General features: G+C 42.6%; 2 protein-coding genes across 4 annotated transcripts; one reads left to right on the top strand and one right to left on the bottom strand.

Moving 5' to 3' along the window:
* Positions 1 to 201: 201 nt before the first annotated feature.
* Positions 202 to 7,115, bottom strand: ndufs3.L (NADH:ubiquinone oxidoreductase core subunit S3 L homeolog). The gene is given in 7 exon segments (NM_001095028.2): positions 202 to 427; positions 1,528 to 1,647; positions 1,771 to 1,896; positions 1,985 to 2,134; positions 4,288 to 4,385; positions 5,768 to 5,827; positions 7,058 to 7,115. Coding segments are annotated over 7 exon segments (753 nt in total). The 5' UTR covers positions 7,101 to 7,115; the 3' UTR covers positions 202 to 271.
* kbtbd4.L (kelch repeat and BTB (POZ) domain containing 4 L homeolog) lies at positions 7,095 to 18,482 on the top strand. 3 transcript variants are annotated; one of them, XM_018257419.2, is made up of 4 exons: positions 7,095 to 7,202; positions 10,020 to 10,637; positions 12,537 to 12,643; positions 17,435 to 18,482. In XM_018257419.2, exons 2-4 carry the CDS (start codon positions 10,040 to 10,042, stop codon positions 18,293 to 18,295), a joined length of 1,566 nt encoding a protein of 521 aa, XP_018112908.1. In that variant the 5' UTR covers positions 7,095 to 7,202; positions 10,020 to 10,039; the 3' UTR covers positions 18,296 to 18,482. The 3 variants fall into 3 exon arrangements, with proteins under 3 accessions (XP_018112908.1, XP_018112907.1, XP_018112906.1); XM_018257418.2 differs by having other exon boundaries at positions 7,174 to 7,268; XM_018257417.2 differs by having other exon boundaries at positions 7,184 to 7,322.
* Positions 18,483 to 20,201: the final 1,719 nt, after the last annotated feature.

The following is a 20,201-nucleotide window of genomic DNA, read 5'->3' as shown; positions in this document are numbered from 1 at the left end:
TTTTGAGAAATAGATTTCAGTGCAGAATTCTGCTAGAGCAGCACTATTAACTGATGCGTGTTGTGTTTATTCCCCATGACAATATCCCTTTAAGGAAAATGACACAGGCTACAAAAACTCTTTGTTGAATTTGGCTGGGAAAGGAAGAGATTATATATATAAAGCTGTGTGTGCATCACATCAGAATACATGGTCCAATGAAACCACAAAATGTAGGCCTTTATTGTACATAAATAACTGGTAAATATCTGGAGCGCAACTTGCGGGAGGCTTATTTGGCTTCTCCAGGCTCCAGTTTTGGGCTTTCAGGCTGCTGACGATGTGCTGGAAAGGCTTCCCATGGGCTGCTCAGGTCAAACTTGCGGAACTCCTGGGACAGCTGCACGGGCTCCGCCACCACTCGTTTCACCTCATCATCATAGCGCACCTAGATCAGAGGGTACCGTATCCAATCAGACAGCGTTCTGACTTATACCATACAATTCACTTTCAGCAGTGTAAAGTCTTTCAAAATATGTACATGCCCCCTGCTACACACATAATACTGTCTGCCAAAAATTATAGGCTTTACCCCCTCCCTTAAAGAAACAGCAACACCAAAAATGAAAGTGTTTTCAAGGATAAGTACACCTTTAAAATAAGTGAATGTATGATTGATGAGAGGGCTATTCTAAGCACTTTTGTATTTACATTCATCATTTATTTCCTTTTAATTCCAAGATATTAAGGGATACAGGTACTGTTAATATGAATGAATTTTGCTACATCGCCACCTGCTGGTCATTTTCCCACCAGTCTGACCACCAAGTAGTCAAGGAAGTTGTCAGGAGAAAGAAAGAAGTTGCTCTGATGTTCTTCTGCTTAGGAAAGATGTGAGAACGGTTTCTAATTTTATTCCTAAGCAGAAGAACATCAGAGCAGCCTCTTTCTATGGGCTAATTTTTATTACTCCTCTTTCTATTCAGGCCTCTCCTAATCAAATCAATGCATGGTTGCTAGGGGAATTTGGACTCTAAAGACCAGATTGCTGAAACTACAAACTGGAGAGCGGCTGAATAAAAAGCTAAATCAAAAGGGGGTCACTGACCCCATCTTGAATTAAACAAATGCACTGTAAGGCTACAAATGTATTGCTATTGCTTCTTTTTATTACTCGTCTTTCTATTCAGGCCTCTCCTATTCATATTCCAGTCTTTTATTCATATCGATGCATGGTTGCTAGGGGAATTAGGACTCTAGCAACCAGACTGCTGAAATTGCAAACTGGAGAGCTGCTGAATAAAAAGCTAAATCATTCAAAAAACAAAAATAATAAAAAAATGAAAATCAATTTCAAATTATTTCAGAATCTCTCTCTCTCTCTACATCATACTAAAAGTTAATTTAAAGGTGAAAAAAACTCCTTTAAATAGAGCACGTACAGTACATGTATTATGTATTTGTACCAACTTCTGTGGAAGCTGCACCCTTCCCAAGCTTTTTTTTTTTTTTTTTTTTTTTATTTATTATACAAAAAGGCAAACCCACCTCCACATATCCAGACAGTGGGAAATCTTTCCGGAAGGGATGCCCTTCAAACCCATAGTCTGTTAGGATCCTTCTCAGATCAGGGTGGTTTGCGAAAAACACACCATACATATCCCAAACCTAAGGAAAAAAAAAATAAGCAAATTTTAAAGGGCAAGTTAAACCAATGAAAATGCCCTATAAGTATTTATAAGACACATTCAGTCAATGATTGGAAGTGTATGTAACCTTAGCCTGATTTACCTCTCTCTCATACCAGTTTGCAACCTGGAAGACGGGCACAGCGGACTCAATAGGAGTCAGCTCATCTGCGTAGGTCTTCACTCGCATGCGGCTGTTGAACCGCAATGACAAAAGGTTGTACACGATCTGAAAAGACAGGTAGAAAACTACTACAACAGGGGGACAAGGGCATAGGAAAGTGGGGAGAAATGTGACATTTAGGCATCTCACTTACTTCAAAGCGGTTTGTTCTCGCCGGGATATCGACAGCAGTCAGGTCGGCCAGTGATTTGAACTGGGCGTTTGTGTGGTCACGAAGAAATACAAGGACTGGTATAACGCCATCCGGGTGAACCATGACCTCCAGTTCTCCGTTACAGGTCACCTGGGAGGAGAGTTATGGATTCAACAGTTGAGCAAAAGTATCGCAGAAACAAATCAATAACCAACCTTACTGCCCGCTTCGTTTTCACCTTCCAAACACTTTTTTCAATTGTTTTCAGATTTTACGAAAAGGAGTTTAAAGGAGACATATAGGATAAATGAAAAAACCCTCATTTTGTAGGTAATTATAAGTAATATATGGTGTTGCTTTAACATGGTGTTAAAAATTAATATCTTTAAAAATAGCCCCTTTATTAGAGCTCCCTATAGATGTTCACTGGTCCCCTTTTCAAATGAAGGGTGGGCGTGTCCCAACGGTCCCTGCCAGAAGCACAGTAGAAGGGGGCCAATCACAGCCCTACAGTCACACAAGCACAGACAGGCTTCAGTTCCCTATCAGGTCTTGCTAGCTGCTGATTTGTTCCTATCCAGTGCAGTGAGCTGAGTGCCGCTGGCTAGAGTCTTGTGCGGAACCAATTTCTTAAACCCAAACCCGACCCGCAACCCGCACACTTACCGGCTTGGACCCGCTACCCGACCTGCAAGTACCTTATCCACAACCCGCTGACCATCAAGAAACAGGAAGTGCGGTCATTGTAAACTGGAAGTGACATCATTGGAAGTAGGCGTGATCAGAAAAAAAAGGAGTAAAACTCGCTATTGAGAAGACCTGCAAACCCAACTTGCAGAGTACCGCAGATTTTTGCGGGTAACCCGCAGGTACCCGACCCCGCTGCAGGACTGCCAGCTCCCCTGAACAGCCTGGGAAATTAGGAAACAGAAGAGAAGGATTATCAGGGTTTTTGCTAGGGATGCACCGAATCCAGGATTCGGTTCGGGATTCGACCTTTTTCAGCAGGATTCGGATTCGGCAGAATCCTTCTCCCCGTCCGAACCAAATCCTAATTTGTACATGCAAATTAGGGGCGGGTGGGAAATTGTGTGACTTTTTGTCAGAAAACAAGGAAGTAGAAAATGTTTTTCCCTTCCCACCCCTCATTTGCATATGCAAATTAGGGTTCGGATTTGGTTCGGTATTCGGCCGAATCTTTCGTGAAGGATTCAGGGGTTCAGCTGAATCCAAAAAAGTGGATTCGGTCCATCCCTAGTTTTTGCAGTAATATTCAATAAAACAGCCTGAAACACTACTTTCTAAAGCACAATTTTTCCATCTAAATGAGTATAACGAACTGGTACGTTCTTATGTTCTACGCAAAACATCTCCTTTCAAGTTGAATGTTCGTGTCTCTGGTGTTTGAGTCTGGCAGCTCAGTAATTGAGGTGCAGACTCTGAACTGTTACAATGTTACAACATTTAGTTGATCCATTTCTCAGCAGCATCTCTGGAGTATTAGCAACTATTGTATCAATTCTAACAGCTGTCTGTAATGAAACCCAGGGATTCTGCTCAGCAGGGACAAAGATAAGAAATGTTTACAGAGTCTGCGACCCCTCTCCCAAAGCTGCTTTAGAAAGACAAAACAAGGTAAAAGAAAAACAGTCACACATGTAGAACAGAAAGTAATTGGAAAAAGTTTTTATTTTTGGTGAACAATCTCTGATTGACCCTCTTACCGCTTTGGCAAGGCAAAGGATTTAGCAGCACTAAGTACCCAAAGCAATTGGTCCGTAAGAACTGAGAGGACAATTACATCAAGAATATTTCTTGGGACATTACCTTTTCCCCTTTCAGTACCCAAGACCTGTAAGTAGGTGCGGGCAGGAATGGTTGTCTCCGCTCCATTGCAGATATGGTATTTAAAATAGTATGTCATCTTTGAAGCTTTTTCTGCATAGTACAGGTTCCGTAATCCAAAAAATGTGCTATCCAGAAAGCTCTGAATTACGGAAAGGCCGTCTCTCTATTTTATCAAATTTTTTAATAACAATTTCCTTTTTTTCTGTAATAATAAAACAGTACCTTTTACATGTTCCCAACTTATTAGGAGCAAAACCAAGTTATTGGGTTTATTTAATGTTTATATGATTTTCTAGTAGACTTAAGGTATGAAGATCCAAATTACATTAAGATCCATTATCCGGAAAACCCCAAGTCCCGAGCAGTCTGGATAACAGGTCCTGTACCTGTACAACATTTGTACTATAAATGCATGTGCTAAAATATCCTACATGAAAATGCTGAATTGCACTCACCTGAACTTGCTGCACATATTTGGGCATGATCTCCGCCACATATTCCCCGAAGGCCGAGAGTTGGTTCAGCAGGACTTTGCTTTCTGGCCTCACTGTAGCTAAGGTAGTGAGAGAGGGTCTCAGCGTAATTACATTACACTCATTCTCTGGATGGCTTTTTAGCTTAACAATAAAGGGCCTTGTTAGCTTGAAACATTGCTACTATGTGCCCTAAAGCAGCTAAAATAAAGGTATTTCAATCACTTGAGTACAATCTATATAAAGTCGTTGTTGCACGAATAAAGAATTTTTTTCACATATCGGAGTGCTGCTGCAATTGTTTATCAATCACTTGAGTACAGTCATGTGAAATTCCATGTTAGTATTACTTACAGGCATTGATGGTGGTGCAAGCTTCCCTGGTACTCTAGGCCCTAGCAAACCATTAAAGGGGTGGTTCACCTTTAAGTTAACTTTTAGTATGTTATAGAAGGACTAATTCTAAGCAACTTTTCAATTGGTCTTCATTATTTACTTTTTTTATAGTTTTTGAATTATTTGCCTTCTTCTTTGGACTCTCTTCTGCTTTCAATGGGGGTCACTGACCCCATCTCAAACAAATTTTCTGTAAGGCTACAAATGTATTGTAATTGCTACTTTGTATTACTCATCTTTCTATGCAGGACTCTCCTATTCATATTCCAATCTCTTATCCAAATCAATGCATGGTTGCTAGGGTAATTTGGGCCCTAGCAACCATATTGCTTAAACTGCAAACTGGAGAGCTGCTGAATAAAAAGCCCAATAACTCAAAAACCACAAATAATAAAAAAAGAAAATTTGTTTTAAAGGTAAACAACCCCTTTAAGCACCTCTGTCTGCACCTCTTTCATGCAGTCTTTGTATCTGCTGCTGTACCCCTGCATTGTTGGGCTCATAGCATGTTACATCCAGTGGATTAAGAACAAAGGTGTCTTTAGAATAATATCTTCTACCATGTGAAAGGCTGGTTTCAAAACTGTGGGGCTGGCACCCCTGGTGGGGGGGGGCTGAGGGCCAATTTAAGATTTGGGGAGAATGCGCTCATAGAACCATGAAAGCCCAAGTAGGGAAGTCAATTTGAAAGAAATTTGGTCTTGAACACTTTTATTATACTCTTGGAAATACAGCGGATACACCAATATTCCCTTATACTTGTTCCCTTGTTATGGGATAAGGGGGCTCTGCCCAAAGATTGCCCCTCTAAGAAAGTCAGACAACCAGTGCTCTAGGTCAGTACCGTCCAATTTATTACATGTAGTGGGCCCAGTATTTCTCATACATCATTTCAAGAGCCAGATTATATTAAAAAGATGACAAATGAAGTAAAGGATTACTAAACCTGAGCCTAAAGCTCTGATTCTATGACGGCACCCAGTGCTGCATTCTGTCCACAAGGCAACTGCTACTTTATGGTTTACAAGAAAATAAAGAGCATTATTATAAAAAGGCTGGAACTCACGTCTTGACTCTGTCGTCGTGCCCTCCAGTCGGACTTGTGGAAGTGAGCGGAAAGCAGTTGCTGCAAGAAAAAAAACAAAACATACAGCCACTACAGAAGCTACACAGATATTCTGTCATTGACTGGAACTGGTCCCCAGTGTCCTCAAAGTGATAATTAGCACAAACAAATCACAGGGGAGGCTACAGTCAGGTAATCATTGCTAGGGGTATTCTGGTTTACTTAAACATGTCACATACAGCAAGTGAATCTCAGCCCTCAGTTGTACCTTACAGACAGTGGCCCTACAGACAGTGACAGTGGCCCTACAGACAGTGGCCAATGTGTAAAAGAAACGGATCTGCACACACACCGGTATAGGTATTCAGACACCAAACATCAATCAACATCGATGTTTGGTGGCTGAATAAAAGGGGATAATCCCCGACTGCACTAATCAGTGTGTGTGCGGATCCGTTTCTTTTACACATTGGTTGCTAAGGGACCCGGCCGGGTCAACGGAAGGAACGCACCACCAGTTTGCAGGATTGGTGAACTACAGGTGTGCGGTAGGATAATTACATTGCCTACAGACAGTGGCCCCTACAGAAAATGACAGTGGTCCCTACAGAAAATGACAGTGGCCCCTACAGACTGTGACAGTGGCCCTACAGACAGTGGCCATACAGACTATGACAGTGGCCCCTACAGACTGTGACAGTGGCCCCTACAGACTGTGACAGTGGCCCTACAGACAGTGGCCATACAGACTATGACAGTGGCCCCTACAGACTGTGACAGTGGCCCCTACAGACTGTGACAGTGGCCCTACAGACAGTGGCCCTACAGACAGTGGCCCTACAGACAGTGGCCCCTACAGACTATGACAGTGGCCCCTACAGACTATGACAGTGGCCCCTACAGACTGTGACAGTGGCCCTACAGACAGTGGACCTACAGACAGTGGCCCTACAGACAGTGGCCCCTACAGACAATGACAGTGGCCCCTACAGACAATGACAGTGGCCCCTACAGACAATGACAGTGGCCCTACAGTCTGTGACCCTACAGACTGTGACCCTACAGACAGTGGCCCCTACAGACTGTGACCCTACAGACAGTGGCCCCTACAGACTGTGACAGTGGCACTACAGACAGTGACCCTACAGACAGTGACCCTACAGACTGTGACAGTGGCACTACAGACAGTGACCCTCGGATGTGCACTGCAAACAGTGTCAGAGCAACAGTTGAACACTAGAGTGAGTGACAGCCAGACGTTCAAATAAATCGTCCCTGATACTCACTCACCTCCCCTGAAAAGCCCGCGGGCCGCCCGCACCCCAGCCAACATCATGGATTGAGCGCCGGTCAGGCGGAAGGACAAGGACAAGCAGCGGGGCGGAAGTCACTCTTCCTGTCAGGTCCGTCGGAGAAGCGGGCTCGAGTACTTCCGGTGGGTGTGAGCACGTGCAGGAGAGTTCCGGGCACAGAGGGCAGGACTAGCGAACAGCGGGGGACGGTATTTATCTGAACAAGGGCAGCGAACCCCTCTTTTTGGGCATCGAATTACAGCGTAAGGGATAGCTGGGGTTGGCCACAAAAGGAGGCAGAGGGGAGTAGAAGCCGGTGTCAGACTCAGGCCACACTGTTACCCCTCACACTCTGCTCTCTGTCTGTCATGTCTCCTATTCCTTGTAAACAATGGGGCTGGGCATCCCTGGGCTCTCTGCTTTCTACTGAACTACAGTAAAGCCAGACTGGGGTTGTTGGGAGTTGGCTGGGAGTTGCAACAGCGGCTGCTTGTGATGTTGGGGGGGGGGTGCTCTCCTTGTGTCCAAATCATTACTAGTTATCAGCACCATTATAGTGCAGGGGATGGGGATGTTATATCAGTGTCATATTCCTGTGAAATGATGTATTATTGTCTGTGCTACTTGGCCTTTAATCGCTTCCTATCCCTACAGCAAGAGGCACAGACCAGGGGTTCTCTTATGCCTTACACTTACACACACACACACACACACACTTACTACACACTTACACACACACACACACACTTACTACACACTTACACACACACACACACACACTTACTACACACTTACTACACACTTACACACACACTTACTACACACTTACACACACACACACACACTTACTACACACTTACACACACACTTACTACACACTTACACACACACACACACACTTACTACACACTTACTACACACTTACACACACACACCTTATAAATAACACTTCAAGCTTGTGTTGTATTCTGTGCCATTATATGTAAATATGTTACTTTTCTCTCTGTTATTTCCACATTCCCTGTGCCCTGAAATACTGTGGGATTATTATTGCTGGAGGTTTCCATACTGGTCCCTCACCTCCCCTTTGCTCCCCAACTGGGACGAGAGAGGAACACAAGGGTAGATCATATCTCTCTGCCAAATATCTTGTTAAAAGAATTGAATTTCAACACTTTAAGTTATTGGGGAGGGCTCCTTGTAGAGTTCCACAAGCTGATACCTGAGGCAAGTTCTCCCCGCGCTGCACTGAAGGCTCCTAAATTGCATCCTAAAGTGTGGAAACTAATTCTTATACACACTCCGATAAAAGCCTTAATTTAAAAGGCTAACATGACATTGAGGCCTTTCTATCTATGCGAGTGCAATTGGACAGACCTCTTGCTAAAAGAATAACATCCAGCATTTTATAATGGCACCCTGAGGCTGCAGACCTAGGCACATGCCCCTGAGTTGCTTTATAGTGAAAATAGGGCTCTGACCACAGCTTTGTTGCACTAGTGAAACTGGAAATGAGCTTTTATGCTTTAAGGAGGAGTCACATTAGATTACAAAAAAATTAGGCATCCCACTAATACATTCAGTTTGATGGGCTGTCCTGATTATAAACTAATTTGAATTAAAAGGGTAGTTCACCTTTAATTAACATCTTTCTTTTGGCCTTAATTTTATATAGTTTTTGATTTATTTGCCTTCCTCTTCTGCCTCTTTCATGCTTTCAAATGGTGGGGCGGGGTCACTGACCCTGGCAGGCATGCTTTATGAGGCTGCAATTTTAAAGTTGTTTATTTTTATTACTTAGGTATTGATTCATGCCTATGTTATTTATATTCCAGTATCTCATTCAAACCTCAGCCTGGTTGCTAGGATAAACTGGACCATAGCAACCTGATAGATGCTGAAATTCCAAATTGGAGAGCTGCTGAACATAAAGCTATATTATTTAAAAACTACAAAAAAAAAAAAACATACATCAGTGAATATGATGCCTGAGTGCCTTTGAAAGCTGTTGGACACTAACCATAAACCTGAGATTGTATGGGGAAACTATACACAATTTCCAAAGACTCCATCATTAAAATATAATGCAAATACAGTAAGAATTCAATTTTTCATGCCCTGATTTTAAGTTTTCCTACATTTCACACCATTTTTTGTATGTTTTTTTTGGATCCTCATGCCTTAAGTCTACTAGAAGTCTACTCTACTAGAAAATCATACAAACATTAAATAAACCCAATAGGCTGGTTTTGTTTCCATAAAGAATTACTTATAATAATAATAATAGAATATAAATACACCAGTAAACCCTCAAAGTAATGCTGCTCTGAGTCCTCTGTCTAAAGAAACACCACATTTCTTTCCTTCTATTGTGTACACATGGGCTTCTGTATCAGACTTCCTGTTTTCAGCTTAAACCTCCAAGGCTTGGGCTTGAGCTTGCTCAGTTTGCTCTCCCTCTCCCCTCTCTATTGTAATCTGAGCCCAGAGCTATGAGTGTGCAGGGAGAGACTCAGGCAGGAAGTGATGTCACACCAAGCTAATATGGCAGCTGCTATCCCAAACAAACAGAGAGAGCTTCTAGAGCTGTTTACTCAGTTATGGTAAAGCATTCTGCAGAATAACTATATGTTATAGCTTGCACTATTGTGGCTTATCTATTGGCAATAAAATGCTTCAGTAGCTTTCCTCCTCCTTTTTTAAGGTGAGCCACCCGTTTATGGGGGCATCTATAAGTGGAGTAGCAACCTCTAGTGGCTACAGTTCCCACTTAACACTTACCATAGAGATAGAGTAGCCCTGAAACACAAAGTACCATACTGTAAATACATGACCTCTGTAACTAACCCATGGAGTGTTTCTCTATGGATAATGAATATGGAACCAATAAAATAGGACTAGGCTCAAGCAGATACACTGTAAGAAAATCCAGTTTCTAAAGGACTTTCTTTGTTTTACAGGGTGCTGTTTGGAATCAAGCATGGAACCTTGTGAGGAGGCTCAGAGCCTCACTAACTCCACCGATGAGAATTATTTTGTGACGTACACCTTCACTGACCGCACCCACAGCAGCCGGATGGCCCATAGCATCATACAGCTGTGCATGGAGGAGATGCTGTTTGCCGATGTCACTGTTCTTGTAGAAGGAAAGGAGTTCAAGCTCCACCGGCTGATTCTCTCCTCCCAGAGTTGCTTCTTCCGCTCCATGTTTGCCTCCAACCTGAAAGAGGGGAGGAATGAAGTCATCCAGCTCCATGACGTAAGTGAGAGCATATTTCAGCTGCTGGTGGACTACATTTACTACGGTACGGTGAAACTGCGCATCGAGGAGCTGCAAGAGACATACGAGGTGGCAGATATGTACCAGCTCACGGCTCTGTTTGAAGAATGCTCCCGCTTCCTGGTTCGGACGGTCCAGGTGAAGAACTGTCTGCAGATCATGTGGCTGGCGGATCAGCACAGCGACTCGTCGCTATACACGGCGGCCAAACACTGCGCCAAAACCCACCTCTCCCAGATACATGATTCAGAGGAGTTCCTTAACTTGCCCTTGCGGCTGCTGAGAGATATTATTGAAGGTCGGTGACCCCTGTCTTAAAATTATGCATGTTGTATATTTGTAGTGTAAAGTTATTTCCCTTTATGTCACTTTTAAAGGTGATTTACTATGTGCTGACTGTATTTTATATAAATCTATATCTAATTAAAGGGGAACTATTGCGAAAATGTTATATAACTTTTCAGCATACTGAAATAAGGAACTTTCTATATACAATCAAATAAAAATTCTGTACTGTTTCTGAAATACTCAAGTTTATCTTCACTATTCCTCTCTCAGCATCTGTTTCTCTTCATTCTGCCTTCATGCAGCAGTTGGGTGTCAGATGAATGATCCAATATATCTTAAAGGGGGGCTCTTTTTGCCTAGAAGATGCATTAGAGCTCACTCTATTAAAATCACCAGACGTCATATCTCTCTACATGCAGGATTTGCGCAAAAGGCAGTTATTTTGTTAGATTTTGTTTGTATTGGAATCAGTTATTTGAGTGAGCTTTAATTGATCTGAGCAAAAGGAGCCCCCCTATAAGATATATTGGACCATTCATCTGACACCCAACTCCTGAATGAAGACAGAATGAAGAGAAACTGATGCTGAGAGAGGGATAGTGAATATAAACTTGATTATTTCAAAAAACGATGCAGAATAATTAATAGATTGTACTTACAAAGTTTCTTATTTCGATACGACAAAGCTTATCGAACATTTGAATTTTCGCAATACTTCCCCTTTAAATATATTCAAAGTTTATATATACTTTTAGGGTGATGGCACACAGGGAAATTTAGTAGCCTGGGATAAATCTTCTCTACTGCGGGTGATTAATCTCCCCAAAATGCCTTCCCACCTGCAAGAATGTGAATCACTGGTGGGATTTCATAAGCGTCACATTCTTGCAGGTGGGAAGGCATTTCGGGGAGATTAGTCGCCTGCAGTAGTGAAGATTTATCGCAGGCCACTAAATTGCCTCTTTTTCGCAGTGACTAATCTCCCCGATCTGCCTCCTGCCGGCTAAAATTTAAATTGCCTGGGGGCAGGCACACGGAACGATTCGTTTTCCGAAGTTTCCTCATGAGGCAATTACAGGCGACTTTGGAAAATGAAGCGTTCCGAGTGCCTGCCCCTAGGAAATTTAAATTTTAGCCGTCAGAAGACTGGGGAGATTAGTCGCCGGGAAGAAGAGATTTGTCGCCTGGCGACTAAACTCCCCGAATCTGCACTTGTATGGCCAGATCCTAAAAGAAAAGGAGAGCGTCAGTAACTGGGGGGTGGGTGTCGATTTGTTAGACAAGCCTCCCCAGTGACTCTAATTGCTTAAATCATATCTGCATGGTATTATTATTCAGCTATCCTGGCAATCCTGTTAGGGCAGAGACACACGGTCAGATTCGGGGAGATTTAGTTGCCCAGCAACAAATCACCTTTTCTTCGGGCAACTAATCACCCCCAACTACTTTCCCTCCAGGTAGAATGTAAATCGCCGGCGGGATGGCACTCAGAGCACTTCGTTTTCAGAACCAGTTGCCTCATGAGGAAACTTCAGGCGAATTCGGAAAACGCAGCGCTCCGAGTGCCATCCTGCCGGCGAGTTACATTCTAGCCGGAGGGAAGGCAGTTCGGGGAGATTAGTCGCCCCGAAGAAGAGGAGATTTGTTGCCGGGCGACAAATCTCTCTGAATCTGACCGTGGGTCGCTGCCCTAAGGGGTTCTAACAATTTGGTACCATGGAACAGCAGGGTTGTTTATTAAAGGCATAGTGACATTTTTCAGCCAAATCAGTAAAGTGTCACTGTGCCTTTAACGCTACAGTGAATAGAAAATAAGGTCTTGATGATTGTTTGCGAGTTAATTTTCAGTACCCTTTAATACATTCCTTTGAAGCTGCCTTTACATCTCTTGCTCTCTATTTCATAACAGATGGAGTCCCTTGTTCCCAGAATCCAACGACAGCAATCAAAAACTGGATCAACTTTAACAAGGAAGAACGGGAAGAGTTCTCAGACGTGCTCCTTTCTAGCCTAAAGGTAAGATGCCTAGCAGCTAGATAAAGTAAGTAAAGACCTAAATCTGTTAGTAAAAATGGCTGTTAGTAAATATGCCCCTTAGGTTGCAAGGTAAAACCTATAGTGTATTATAGTTGAGACCAGTTGCGAGTTACTGAAATGTGAAATCTGCAAATGTACTAATAGAAGGAATTTAGATATCTGTGCGGTTAATATGAGATTAAATAAATTGTTGTGAAGTGATCAGCACTCAGGAAGATAAAGGACTTTGCAATATATGCATATATTAAGGGGTTGCTCACCTTTGAGTTACCTTTTAGTATGATGTAGAGAGTGATATTCTGAGACAATTTGCAATTTTTTTTTCATTATTATTATTTGTGGTTTTTGAGTTATTTGTTTTTTTATTCAGCAACTTTCTAGTTTGCAATTTCAGCCATTTGGTTGCTTGTGTCCAAATTACCTTGGTAATCATGCACTGATGTGAGTAAGAGACTGGAATATGAATTAGGGATGCACCGAATCCAGGATTTGGTTCGTGATTCAGCAGGATTCGGATTTGGCAGAATCCTTCTGCCCAGCTGAACCGAATCTGAATCCTAATTTGCACATGCAAATCAGAGGCAGGGAGGGAAATCGCATGACTTTTTGTCACAAAACAAGGAAGTATAAAAATGTTTTCCCCTTCCCACCCCTAATTTGCATAGATGATTCGGTGCATCCCTAGTCTGAAAAGAAAGATGAGTAATAAAAAGTAACAATAACAATACATTTGTAGCCTTACAGAGCATTTGTTTTTCGATTGGGTCAGTGACCCCTATTTGACAGCTGGAAAGAGTCAGAAGAAGAAGACAAATAATTCAAAAACTATAAATAATATACAAAAAAATTATTGTAATTGTAATTAGAAAGTTTCTTCCTTCAGTATGAGGAAGCTTAAATTAAATTTTCATTTTCGCGATAGTTCCCCTTTAAGTTTTGAAGTTTAAGACATGTGGTGATTTGTCACTTCGACTTTTGAAACGAATCGCGGCAACTAACCGTCATACTGCAAACAGCCCATAATTCATCCTGCTGGAAGGCAGCGACTGTAAGTTGGCACTATTAGATGCCGCAATCAGGTTTTTAAAAAAGTCGTTGTAATTTGCGGTGAAGAATTGCCACTAATTATGCAGGATGTTTTGGTGGTGGGCCAGATATTCAGGATCAGCTATAAACATTCTTATGGTGCAGTTCTCCTTTAACTGCACTCCTCCTGCCAACAAGGAAATGAGGCTGGATATGTTGGTAGAAGTCTAGAGAGCGAAAGCATTTGAGAATTGATGCTCAGAAGGAACAACGCAAATGAAGACCTGGCATACTTGTGTGACGGTGTGGAAGCCATTAAAGGAGAAAGAACGATTAAAATGAAGTCAGCTTTATCAGAAAGGTCTATAAAAATACACTAGTAAAGCCTCAAAGTAATGCTGCTCTGAGTCCTCTGTCAAAAGAAACATCACATTTCTTTCCTTCTATTGTGTACTCATGGGCTTCTGTATCAGACTTCCTGTTTTCAGCTTAAACCTCCAAGGCTTGGGCTTGAGCATGCTCAGTTTGCTCCTCTCTCCCTCTCCCCTTTCTGTTGTAATCTGAGCCCAGAGCTATGAGTGAGCAGGGAGAGACTCAGGCAGGAAGTGATGTCACACCAAGCTAATATGGCAGCTGCTATCCTAAACAAACAGAGACAGCGTCTAGAGCTGTTTACTCAGGTATGGAAACTGTTGTGGCTAATCTATTGGCAATTAACTGCCTTGGTAGCTCAGATTCAGGGAGATTAGTTGCCCAGAGACTAATCTCCCCAAACTGCCTCCCACTGGCTAGAGTGTAAATCGCTGCGGGATGACATTCAGTGCGATTCATTTTCCAAAGTCGACTCAATTCGGAAAACATCCTGCTGGCGATTTACATTCTTGCCGGCAGGAAGAAGAGGAGATTTGTCCCGTGCGACTAAATCTCCCCGAATCTGAGCGTGTCTCTGCCATAAAAGTCATGTTAGAGAAGAAGAAAAAACCCTTTGGAAATATTGAATATTATTTTCTTTTCTCTGAGCGGAGAAGCATGAGGAAGCGACAGAAAGTTTGTAGACAGATCCAACTTCCAGATACCATCTGTCCTTTTTCTCCTCTCATTTACATACTCGGCAACCACAAAAGCTTTACAGGGGAGGACATTTTTACTGGCTGACATGCAGCAAATGTCTTTGTTATCCTAATTTGGGAACGGTTCATGATGTTCTTGAACCCCCCTACAAGTACCGGGAAAGAATGCAGTTATTATGTTTATTATGTTCGCTTGCTATGAGTTAGCAGTTGTTTTGTGGCTCTTTCCTTATTTTGTGTCCCCAGTCTTTCCTGGCTGTGCTAGTGGAAAAGACAGGTCATCACTGTCTTAAAGGAACAGTAACACCAAAAAATTAAAGTGTTTTAAAGTAAAGTAAAGTAAGGAAAACTTTACCCCCAAAATGTATATTTAAGCAACAGATCAACAGAGACCACCTGACCAGAAAAACTGCAGCTCTGTTAATTGGCGCATGTGACCTAACATGTTTGGTTTGTTTGTGTGCACCGTGAATCATACGATCCCAGGGGGCGGCCCTTGTTTTTTAAAATGGCAATTTTTCATTACCCAATGGCACATACTACTAATAAAGTATATTATTATGAAAACGGTTTATTTACATGAAGCAGAGTTTTACAAATGAGCAGTTTACTGCAATATCTTTTTATAGAGACCTGCATTGTTCAGGGGGTATAGTTTTCCTTTAACAGAGTATTTTTGGGTCACACATATGGTTCTGTGTGTTTACCCGTCAAGTTAGAGAGCTGTGGGAGGCAGTAAAAACCACTGTGTGTCATACACATAAAGCAGACCAAATTGCCAGCTTATTGGCCAGTGTATGGGGCCCTGACTGATATCTGGCCAAATCAGGCAGGTTTAAAAAACTCGTCGGATCAAGGACCGCAGCAATTTATTGATGCAGCCCTCACACCCACTGCCTGAATTCCTGGTGATGGTTTTGACTTCAAGCACAAAAGCCTGATAGAACAGTCTGTATCTTTCCAACAGCAGGTGACTGGGTTCACATAGGAATGAGGTTTACTGGCTACATTGGGGCAGGTAATCACAACAGGAAAGTCGGCCAGATCTCGATCAGACGGGACTAAAAATCCCGTCGGATCGCGGCCGCATCGGTTCGTTGATGCGGTCCCGCTATCCGACTGCCCGTTAGCCATCGTTAGGATCTGATCGTTGGGCCCTAGGGCCCACGATCGGATCAGCCCGATATTGCCCACCTCAAGGTGGGCATATGGGGGAGAGATCCGCTCGTTTGGTGACATTGCCAAACGAGCGGATCTCTCCGTGTATGGCCACCTTTAGGGGCAAATTTATTTAAGGGTCGAAGTGAAAATTCAAATTTGAATTATTAGCTTTTTTTTTTTGGTCAAAACTCTCAAATTGTGAATAGTCCAAACTCGATTTTCATTTTAATTCGAATTTCGAGATTTATCATACTCTGGCCCTTTAAAAGAGAAGGAAAGCTTAAGAGGCAGTTTATTGCTAATAGATTAGCTGTTCATAAACTAATAGAGCATTTAGTAAAGAGGTTGTTACACCCGCAGGTCTATAATTACATAAATACAACTGCCATATAGAGAGCTATGGGTTGTGGCTCCTGAGAATCAGAGACACAATCCCTAGTTCAAATGAAAACCAGTTCCGGTGATAAGTATAAGTATATTCTGACAACAAACTATACTGGCATTAAAACTTCACTTTTAATTCATATTATTAAAACTAATAGCCACAAATATTTACAAACACACTTCATTCCTTAATTTCATCAGTGCAGGACTGTTGCCTTAAAAAACATTCACATTAAAAAGCCACAGTAGGTGGAGGGTGTCAAATACACACTCTTACGAATAGTCAGTGTCAGTTAATTGACATCCATTCTAGTGAATACTGAGTGCATAGCTCTCTATATGGCAATAGATTAGCTGCAATAGTGCAAGCTAAAATGCTATATTTATTCTGTAGAATGTTTTACCATACCTGAGTAAAAAGCTCTAGAACTCTGTTTGTTTAGGATAGCAGCTGCAGTATTAGCTTGGTGTGACATAACTTCCTGCCTGAGTCTCTCCCTGCTCACTCGTAGCTCTGAGCTCAGATTACAGCAGGGAGGAGGAGAGGAGCAAACTGAGCATGCTCAAGCCCTAGCCCTGGTGGTTTAAGCTGAAAACAGGAAGTCTGATACAGAAGCCCATGAGTACACAATAGAAGGAAAAGAAATTGTTTCTTTTGACAGAGGACTCAGAGCAGCATTACTTTGAGGGTTTACTGGTATATTTAGGTGGACCTTTCTGATAAAGCTTACTTAGTTTTAAGCTAGATGTGCTTTGTGCCCATTATTAAAGATTTTGGATTTTTAAAGCACTCGTGTGCGGAAACTTCGACTTTCCTTCTTACTTAGTTTGAACCTTTCTTTCTCCTTTAAAAACCAGAATTTCGACTATTTGCCACCTTAAACCTGCTGTATAAATCAAAGGGAGAGGTCAATTTGGAGATGTTTGCAGCCTTCCTGAAATCCGTGTTTTTTTCAGAGAAAAAATCGAATTTATTTTTCGGGTCTATTCAATTCTCCAAAGCTGAGAGAATTCGATTTTTTTAATACATTTCGATTGGTCCAATTTAGAGTTTATTGCCTGAGTTTATTGTGAATATGATGTATTGGTATATTTGAATCTCTTACAAAGAAACCCTTTTCTCGTGCAGGAGATTGGCGAGAATGTGCACATCTACTTGATTGGAAAGGAGGAATCGCGTACTCATTCCATTGCGGTTTCCCTGCACTGTGCTCAGGATGATTCCATCAGTGTAAGTGGGCAGAATAGCCTGTGCCACCAGATCACTGCCGCCTGCAAACATGGCTCTGATCTATATGTGGTGGGCGGCTCAATCCCTCGGAGAATGTGGAAATGTAACATGGAGACCATGGACTGGGAGCGTTGTGCCCCGCTTCCCCGCGACCGCCTGCAGCACACGCTTGTGTCTGTCCCCAGCAAGGATTCAATCTATTCCCTGGGAGGCAAAACGCTGCAGGACTCGCTGTCTAACGTGGTGATTTATTATAAAGTGCAGGACAATGTCTGGACAGAAACGAGTCAGTTAGAGGTTGCCATCTCCGGTGCCGCCGGTGTTAATCTCAATGGGCAAATCTACCTGATGGGGGGTGAGGAGAACGACCTGGACTTTTTCACGAAACCCTCACGCCTTATTCAGTGCTTTGATACAAAAGCAGAAAAATGCCACGTTAAGCCTTACCTCCTACCATTTGCCGGGCGAATGCACGCCGCAGTACACAAAGACCTGGTATTTATTGTTGCAGAGGGAGACTCTCTGGTCTGTTACAATCCTCTATTAGACAGCTTCACACGGCTCTGTCTCCCAGAGGCCTGGAGCTCCCGGCCTTCCTTATGGAAAATCGCCAGCTGCAACGGCTGCATTTATGTCTTCAGAGACCACTATAAAAAAGGAGATGCCAACACCTTCAAGCTCAATCCAGCAACCTCCGTGGTAACGGTTACCAGCGGCATCCGCTTCTTGCTCACCAACTTGCAGTTCTTATTGGCATAACCTTGAATAATGGAAGCAGCTTCCGGTGCCTGTACCTTTAAGCTCAATCCAGCAACCTCCGTGGTAACGGCCATTCCATAGTCCTATGAAAGGGCTTCCCGTGAAGAGAAAATAAAGACAACCGATGTCCAAAGAATTAAAGGGACCAACTGCATTGCTTCAGAGGGTAGTAAAAGGTAGTTAGCCAGCCGGTAGCCTGAATCTCCTTCGTTATTTTTCATTAAAAGAATTGTTCAGTGTAAAAATAAAAACTGGGTAAATAGACTATGCAAAATAAAAAATGTTTCTAATATAGTTAGTTAGGCAAAAATGTAATTTATAAAGGCTGGAGTGACTGGATGTCTAACATAATAGCCAGAACACTACTTCCTGCTTTTCAGCTCTCTTGCTTTCCACTGATTGGTTACCAGGCAGGAACCAATCAGTGACTTGAGGGGGGACCACATGGGTCATAGCTGTTGCTTTTGAATCTGAGCTGAATGCTGAGGATCAATGGAAACTCACTAAACAATTATGTCCCATGTGGCCCCCCTTCAAGTCGCTGACTAACTCAAAGAACTGAAAAGCAGGAAGTAGTGTTCTGGCTATTATGTTACACATCCAGTCACTCCAGCCTTTATACATTACAGTTTTGGTTAACTAATTATATTAGAAACATGTTTTATTTTGCACAGGAAATCTATTTACCCAGTTTTTATTTTTATACTGAACTGTTCCTTTAATCTAACTATACGCTGCTTAGTATGAAGTCAGGGGCCTGAGTATTATAAGCAGAGAAACCAATACTCTTTCCAAAACCATTTTTTTGTGTCTGAAGAGAACACTAGATTTAACAATGAATCCAAGTGGAATATATTTAGTACAGTTTAACCATGGGACGTTCAGATTGTTTCTGTTGTTCAGTTTCAACCCGCCAGTCACGATGTCGGCCTGTGACATGCTGATGGCTTCATTCACTCCAAAGAATGGCATCTCCTCTATTTAATTACTGTCATTCAGTTAAAGGACCAGTAACATCAAAAAAAAATATTTAAAAATTCGTTTGTGCACAATGAAAAATAAACACCAATACAAATGAAACTTTTAAAAAGCAAAGCCTTTATTAAGAAATAACTTACAGAAAATCCACTTCCTGTCCTCTTCAGAAAAGGCGACCATCCACACTGCATCGATCGATTTCTCCTCCCTGGCTCCTCACTGACAGGCATCCTCCTCCCGGCGTCCAGCAGCAGCTGTGTATCAGGCTTTTCACTCCTTTCCCCTGGATCAGCTTCCCTGCTCCGCTCACCTCCCTCTCTGTCTTCCTTCCTCCCCTGCTCCACTACTCTGAGAGAGACATGCGACGCCTGATTACAATCCAGGAAAGGCGCACGTAACAGGCTCTCCTTCCAGTGAGCCATCCTTGCCTAAACCCTTCCCTCCCACGTGGGAACTGGCCTGGGATTAACCCTATCGCTGCCGATGAACGGTGAAGAGGAGAGCCTGTGACACTGCCTGTAACGTGCGCCTTTCTGTTCTGCCTGGGTTGAAATCAGGCGCCGCATGTCTCTCTCAGAGTAGTAGAGCAGGGGAGGAAGGAAGACAGAGAGGGAGGTGAGCGGAGCAGGGAAGCCGATCCAGGGGAAAGGAGTGAAGAGCCTGATACACAGCTGCTGCTGGACGCCGGGAGGAGGATGCCTGTCAGTGAGGAGCCAGGGAGGAGAAATCGATCGATGCAGTGTGGATGGTTGCCTTTTCGCCGTTTCTGAAGAGGACAGGAAGTGGATTTTCTGTAAGTTATTTCTTAATAAAGGCTTTGCTTTTTAAAAGTTTCATTTGTATTGGTGTTTATTTTTCATTGTGCACAAACGAATTTTTAAATATTTTTTTTTGATGTTACTGGTCCTTTAACTGTCGCTGGTCACTG

The sequence above is a fragment of the Xenopus laevis genome, chromosome 4L (assembly GCF_017654675.1).
Source record: "Xenopus laevis strain J_2021 chromosome 4L, Xenopus_laevis_v10.1, whole genome shotgun sequence".
Classification (NCBI taxonomy): Eukaryota; Metazoa; Chordata; class Amphibia; order Anura; family Pipidae; genus Xenopus; species Xenopus laevis.
This window is presented reverse-complemented; position numbering and strand designations above follow the sequence as displayed.